At 36.1% G+C, this 8,016-nt stretch overlaps 1 protein-coding gene across 1 annotated transcript; it reads left to right on the forward strand.

Annotated features, from left to right (window-relative positions):
• Nucleotides 1-6,292: 6,292 nt before the first annotated feature.
• LOC133699977 (probable methyltransferase At1g29790) lies at nucleotides 6,293-7,808 on the forward strand. The gene has a single exon (XM_062123528.1). It carries the CDS (start codon nucleotides 6,374-6,376, stop codon nucleotides 7,655-7,657), a length of 1,284 nt encoding a protein of 427 aa, XP_061979512.1. The 5' UTR covers nucleotides 6,293-6,373; the 3' UTR covers nucleotides 7,658-7,808.
• The last annotated feature ends 208 nt before the right edge of the window (nucleotides 7,809-8,016 follow it).

Raw genomic sequence — 8,016 nt, forward strand, 5'->3', positions numbered from 1 at the left:
AAGGTAAGTATACCCACCATTACCGAGCAGGCACTCAGATATGAGTTGGGTGTTTCACGCATCTGAACCCTGACCAATAGTCATAGGGCAGATCGCTACTCCCCCACCTAACTTAAAGCTTGTGTGTGCTTCTCAAAATCAAAGTATGTGATGCATGTGACAGTTTTATAAGATGCATGAGACGGTTCTATACAAATGCATGAACAATATGTGTAAAAAATGTTTAAAGCATATAAGCAAATAACAAAAGAAAAGGTATATCAAAAACACACGAAAACAAAAACAAATCAGACAAAAACAAAGCTTAGTCCACAAGGTCCCCAGTGGAGTCGCCATTCTGTCGCGGGTGCGCGGCGTCGCGGCGAATATTCCACTTTTAAAATCTAGGATAGGTGTGGTATCTATTTGACAAATGTGGGGAGACAAAAAAATATTGTCTTTTGTTGGTAGGAAATGGAATGGGAGTCGCCACCTAGTATTTTGGTCACTAGGAACCCTAACTGGTCTTAGAGATTGGGTACGGGGACTGGTTGCGTAAAGGGAAGGTATTAGCACCCCAAATACGCCCTACCTAAGGTAAGCTGCATTGTTTAACTGTCTGATAAGATTCAAGGTCTCGTTGTGTTTCCTAGTTGTTGGTCCGTCTATGGTTCAAGAAAAGTCCTCCTCAATAAGGAGATCCTTATCTTATCGGGTAAAGCCTAATCGTTCTAATGTCAATGTAAAAAAACATATTTAATCAGGAATACGTTTTACGTATAAATTCGTAATCCCACATACTAAAAGAAGACAAAAAGATTTTTTTAGAATTTTTGAAATATTGGCCTAGTTCTCATGGCTTGAATAAACTGGTTATTAAAGCCAAAATGCATGCTAATACATATATTGTTTTGAAATTTCCTTTGTTGTGTGAAAATATGATGTTATAATATTTATATATATATATATATATATTGGAGAGACTAGGCCGTATGCATGAAAACAAAACTTTTTTTTTTGAAGACTTGACTAAAACCGGGTATTTTAATACCGGATTTGTATCTTTACAGTATAAAAACACAAACCGATATTGGTCAAAATACAGTAATAAAATTACATAAAATCATATATTTATTGAAATAATTTTTTTCAAGAATTTTTGTTCGAACGGTCCAAACCCGGCCTAAAAGGAAACTGGGCCGAAATCAGCCCAACATAAATTGGGCCTACTTCCTACAGGGCTGGACTCAGCCCAGCCCAAAACCACATGACTGGTTACTGTTCACTGTACAGGTGAACAGTAACCCGTTAATTAATTAGCCGGTTACTGTACACATGCACAGTAACCGGGTAATTAAATTTGCAAAAGTGGAAAGAATGCAGAAGCTTACCTGATAGCTGACGGGCGAAGATGATGATGCTGCAGTCCTCCCGCACAAACGGTTATCACTGATTCTGGAGATGATGGCGAACGCTGGTAACACTGGTGTTGGTCTCTGTCTTTCTCTTCGTCTCCTTTCTTGTTACCGATTCCTTGCTCTGCTGCCGCTGGTTCTTGCGGATGGTGTTGTAGAAAGGTGAAGCTGATGGTGATGTGTTTTCTTCTTATTTTTCTCACGCCGGGTTCTTCTTGCTTGGTCTGGCTCCTGTGTATTTTTTTCAGCCTTTATTCCCTCATGTTGCCCCTGTTTCTCCTTTTTCTTGTTCGTTCTTCCTCGGTTTATTTTTTTATGTGTGTTTTTCTTTCCCTTCTGCCTCCTGTCTCTAACGTCTCCCCCCGCTGTTCGCTTGGCTGAAGGGTTTGTGGCTGCTGTGATGAGTTGGTTCCGGTGGTTGCAGCGGTGGAGTTGGAGGAAGACGGTGTCGGTTTCCTGTGGCAGAGGAAGAAAGAAGAAGAAAAATCTGCAGAAATTGGGCGAAAATGCTGGTTTTTTGGCTGACTTTGGACCTGAATTTCTCCCCCCCCAGATCATCAAATCCGACTCTATTTATAGGAAGTGGAAGAGGGCAATCTTGTCTACGTTGTGGAAAAATTACAGCCCTTGATTCAGTTGGGAAGCATCTCAACCGTTGGCTCAAAGTGTGCACCTCGAGCTGCCAAATGTGGCAGCTCCAGGCTGTGAACTGCCCGAGGTGGCCACTTCGGGCCAATGAACGGACCCGTTTCTAACTTTTTCAACCCGACCGGACCATTCTCCGGGATAAAGGGGGTTCATGTCGACATGTTGGTGCATTCTTTGTCGGATTTGGGGGCCAAACGAGGCAGAAAACACGCCTGGAAGTCGGCCACTCGGGCAGCTCGGTGGGGAAGAAAATGAACAGTTCCTGCCCAAAAAAATGCAAAACGGTGCCGTTTTGCTAAAAATAGGGATTTCTTTGCCAATTTTCAATCTAGTCCTCCGACTTTCAGTTTCGTTCAATATTATTCCCTAATTGACCCTAAAACTTCTGATTTGATGCAATTTAGTCCCGGCGTAACTTCATCTTTGGCCCCAGAGTTACGCGCCTTTTCCAATTTGGTCCTTGGTTTCGGATTTCTTTAATTAAGTCCCTAATTGACCCTTATTTTTAATTATGTATGCAATTAGGCCCTTGATTTAACCAATTCAACCCTCAAAAATTATAATTTGACCCCAGAACTTTAATTTCTTCCAATTAAAGCCTAAATTGACTTAAAACTCAATTTTCCTTGCAATCAAAACCTCTATAAATTCAAATAAACCTTCAATAAAATCCAATTGAGTCCATAAACATCCAATTTTGGCCCTTTTCTCTTCAAATTAAATTTTCTCTTCCGACAGGGCTCTCCTCAGTCAAATATATACGGTAAAATCACTCCTTGCATTTCTGAACCTCCTTAATCAATTTTTTCTGATTCTTTCTGAGCGCTCCCACCTTTTATTATTTTTTCTAAATTCTTCCGGCTATATATTTTTATTTTTATGGGGGGGACCCAAAAGTGGGTTACAACAACGATGACGATGCATTCAATGCCTTCATTTTTTTATATATTTTTTTTTTAATCAAAATGCACCAAAGCATAAAATATTTCAACAAAAAGACTTTCGAGATCCTAAAGATGTCTAAATAAATGCAAAAGTATCCGAAAAGAATAACAGAACACAATAAGAGTTACATGAGTCATCAGTGGTGAAAAAGGTTGATCAATAGCCAAAGAATAGCAAAGCCACAGAAAGTTTTTACTAGATAATAATAGTGTCCAGGAAGTGATTACTGAGTAATTAGTACCGTTATTTACTAGAAAATAATAGTGTCCTGGGTTGAAGATGTAAACCCAAGTTGATTTATTTTTTTTAAAAAAATAAAATGATATTATTTTAAACTTTTTTAAAGTCAAATTTGATTTTTAGCATATCGACCAAGTTGAATTTCTTAAAAAAAATCTGCTCGAACCAGTAGCTGAGTCCAGGGTCTCCCTGCCGGGTCAGAGTCGAGTTTTATAACCAATTTTTTTTTTATGTTTTACTATCAAAAGTATCCTCACATTAATTTCTATATATTAAAACTAAATCCATTATTCTAATGGAATAAAAAATAAATTATCCACATTAAAATTTGAAAATCCATGATAATTTGAAATTCAACAATAACATATTATGTGTAGTCTATCAGTATTATAAACTAACCTTATAAACTTTGATGAATTTTCTATCTAAGTTAGCAAGCTCCAATCATGTAGATCCATGTTTGGATGTCTGGGTTGAAGTTTGAAAAAACAAAATATGAATGAAAAAAAGCTTGTGATTATTCACATAAATAATAAGAAAGATTGAAGAACCCTAATCATGCATTACCTGTTTATAAAGAAATTACTCTCAATTAGAAATGAAGTCATCCGTTTAACTAGGTGAAAAACAAGGTATTACATCATCAATAACATTCTATATCGAAGATCCACTTCAACTCCACTTTTAACAAAGATAAGCTATCTGATCATCTCTTTTAATAAAGACGAGTCATCTAGCCACAAGAATCTCAATAGTTCTACTTAGGACAATCAAATCTCACAAAGAAGATAAAAAATCTCTCATTACATTTGATAACCTTTCAAATCTTTGCATATTTAATACACAAAGACTGATAACCTTTCAAATCTTTGCATATTTAATACACAAAGACTTAAGGGGTTATGGAAGATTAATATATTTTATATATGTTATTTTTGCTTTAGCCTGCATTTAAAAAGCTCAAAAGCATGTTAATAACCCAACATACTTAATTAGGATGTCAGGCCCAAATGACACGAGTTTGGTTTACTTTTAGGCCTAACATCCTTGAATTCACCTACACGTTAAACTCAAATACACGTGAGTCTGGTGAGTTGCTAGACTCAACATCCTTAAGTTTATCTACTTGCTGAGCCCAAGTACATGTGAGTTCGGTGAGATGCCAAACCCAACATCCTTGAGTTTGGTTGCACGCTGAACTCAAGTACATATGGATCTGGTGAACTGCCAAACCAAACATTCTTGGTTTCAGTTGTGTACTGAGCCATAATACGTGTGGGTGTGGCGAGATGTCAGACCCAATATTCTTGGGTTCATTTGTATGCTGAGCTTAAGTATATATGGATATGACAAGTTGTTAAATCTATCACCTTTGGGCATGGGGTCATTCTAAGTTCAAATGCTTATGGAACTAACAATCATAATACTCATATTGAGTCTTGAGACTTTGTTTGTTTATTCTTACAGCTGTTGAACACTAAAATGTTAATAATCAATAATAATCATCTTTTTACACCCCTAGATGTATAAAAGTCTTCTATGAGCCTATTATATTTCCATCAACCTGAATATAGAAATATCTATCTCTCATTAATGTTGTGTAAGAGATATGTATCTCTTATTAATGCTATCAGGAGGAAATAACACTTCAACCCCTCCATTCAAGCAACATAACAAGGTTCAAGGGCTATATATACTCCTTGAACCATCAAGGTAAAATATTCATATTTTTCTATTCTCTAAGTATTCATACTCTTATTCTTAAAGCATTGATCATTCATAAATAATAACAAATACTCTTGTTCTTAGAATTTAAAGTTTATTTTTTTATTTATTACAATTCTTTAATAAAATTTATTAACTTTATCATCAAAATATCCCTAAATCTCACAAAAAAATTATTTTACAAGTGTTTGGTTTTCTATTACCAATTATCAACTTTGTGAACTCCAGAGAAAGAAATATTGATGTGAATATTTAATTAATTATTTACTGTCCAAAGACTTAAATTTTTTTATTCCCGAGCATATTATATGTTAAAATTTTATAATTGGTTAAATATTTTTTTTTAAAAAGAAAATAATATGTTTGTGGAAATCTTGGGTTATTCAAACGTCTTCATCTAAACATTAAATTCATGAAAGCGTTGAAAGACCAAGTGGTAAAAAATATGTTGTCAAGTTGCTAATCCATGATGCCATCAACGTTGCAACTCGTGCTAAAATATTTGGTGTGTGCTACGGAAACACGGGCATTGATTACGGTAAATGAATGAATATTAAGCAAAGAAACTTGAAAGATCTATGGCTTTCTAGGTCAGATGCACAAGTTCCGGGTATGCATGTGAATGTTGCCGATGTGTTTGTGCATTCCCTCTAAGAAATCAGCTGATTCCGAGTAAAAGGATTTCAATATTAGGCTAGCTAGCGCTGATTGTTGAATTCAGTGGCACCTTTCTAGTTTTTTTTTTTTTTTTTTAATCTCCCCATGCCCTGGTCTCAAATTTGCCTGCTTAATTATAACATGAAAAATCAGATGGAAAAACATATATTTTACATATACATTTCCGATTAGTCGCCTTCAAAGAAGTATTCTAAATTTTAACTCTGAAATAGATGCGGTAAAGTTGAATGTGAATAGTGTAATATTTTGTAAAAAAAAAAAAAAGATTCACAATTATTTTACATGAGGAATTTCACTTAGAATCAATCATGTGAGATTCACACACGTTAAACTTGTAACAACAAAAGTTATATGCAAAACATAATTAGAAGTTTAGAACACCAGATTTCCATCTAAGAAAGAGGACAGAACTCATTAATGGGGCTATTTCTTGGGACTCACAAGTAGAATGACTTCATTAGGACTCCACATATCTTAGTTTTCCAAGAACTAGACAACAAACTATTTTATGATATTTGACTTCATACAGCATCGCATGCTGTTCAGCACCTGCTCCACTAGTTTATTATTATTATGTGTTGTTAACTTGTTACTTCAGGGAAACATTCAGATGGGTTACATGAATGAGCTTACCCTAGATCCATGTTATTTGATTATTTGTTCAGGTACTTGTGTACTAGTTAGGTAGGTCTAGTCAATTTTTTTTTTCATGATGTAGGCACATATAGGCAGATAGAAACACCATGCCCACTCCCTACTCTAAACCTCATCAAGTCGCTATTCTATTAGCTTCTAGACAAAGTGATCTTCAGCAGAGGCAAACCAAAATGGATTCCCCTCGTAAACCCAAATCTCTCTCCACTAATCTCTTCTTCCTCGTCCTACTCTTGTCCACAAATCTCCTCACTTTATTCCTCTCTTCCACCTTCTACTCTTCCTTCTTTTGTTATCTTCACCCCATCTCCTCCATCTCCACACTAACTCAAATTAGTAGTAGCAGTGTTGCTGACTCAGATGCCACAGAAAATCCTGACACGCAATTAGACCTTCCATCAGAATTTCTTGCCTTCACTTCAGGCCAAGCACTCCCGTATGGTTTCAACACAAATTTTGATTCTGACACCTTTTATCCTCCTGTAGGCCAAGCCTGCACTAGGTTTCCTGATGAACTTGGTCGTTTTATGTCCTACAAAGTTAATGGATCCTGTCCTGATGATGAACTGCTTGCACAGAAACTCCTCCTCAAAGGCTGTGAGCCTCTCCCTCGCCGCCGTTGCCGCCCCGCGACACAGCCTGACTATGTTGACCCCTACCCTCTTCCTACTAGTCTTTGGACTACACCACCCAATTCTTCGGTCGTTTGGACAGCTTATACCTGCAAGGACTACACATGTCTCATCAACAGAATGAAAACTCAAAAGGGTTTCGATGATTGTAAGGATTGCTTTGATTTACATGGTAGAGAAAAGAATCGTTGGGCTTCAAGACAAGTCATTGAAGGATCACTTGACTTCACAATTGATGAAGTTCTTGCAACAAAGAAGCCTGGAACAGTCCGAATTGGGCTTGACATTGGTGGTGGTGTGGCTACATTTGCTGTACGAATGAAGGAAAGGAACATAACAATCATAACAACTTCAATGAACTTGAATGGTCCATTCAATAATTTCATTGCTTCAAGAGGCGTTGTGCCTTTGTATATAAGCATATCACAAAGGCTACCATTCTTTGACAACACTTTGGATATTGTACACTCAATGCATGTATTGAGTAACTGGATTCCTACAACTTTGCTTCATTTCTTGATGTTTGATATCTATAGAGTTCTTAGGCCTGGTGGGCTGTTTTGGCTCGATCATTTCTTCTGTGTGGAAGATCAATTTTTGGATGTTTACAAGCCACTAATTGAGACCATTGGATTCATTAAGTTAAAGTGGGTGGTAGGCAAAAAGCTTGATCGTGGGGCAGAGCTTAGAGAAATGTACCTCACAGCTTTGCTGGAGAAGCCATTGAAGAATTCTTGGTGATTTTAATTTGCTAGTATAATTTAATTTCTTTATCAGGCTTTGCTATAGGAAGTTTTCTTCTCTCTCCCTCTTTAATTATTTTCTTTTTGAAAAAGATATTGTCAAATCATGAATAATGAGAATGAGAGATTTTTCTTTTTCTTTTTTTAAATATTTTCCTTAATTTGTCTTTTATATTTTTCATTTTCTTTTGTCTCAATATGGTTAAACTTTTGGGGTTATTGTATTTTTTTATCAACAAAAATTTGATAATTAATTTATGCTCTTTACTAATCTTGATTGATCAAGAAACAGATGCTACATCACTTCACTTAGTTTTGCTGCTTACATTTTCTTCTTTATTAATTTATGCTCTTTAC

Source organism: Populus nigra, chromosome 7, assembly GCF_951802175.1.
Source record: "Populus nigra chromosome 7, ddPopNigr1.1, whole genome shotgun sequence".
In the NCBI taxonomy this organism is placed as follows: Eukaryota; Viridiplantae; Streptophyta; class Magnoliopsida; order Malpighiales; family Salicaceae; genus Populus; species Populus nigra.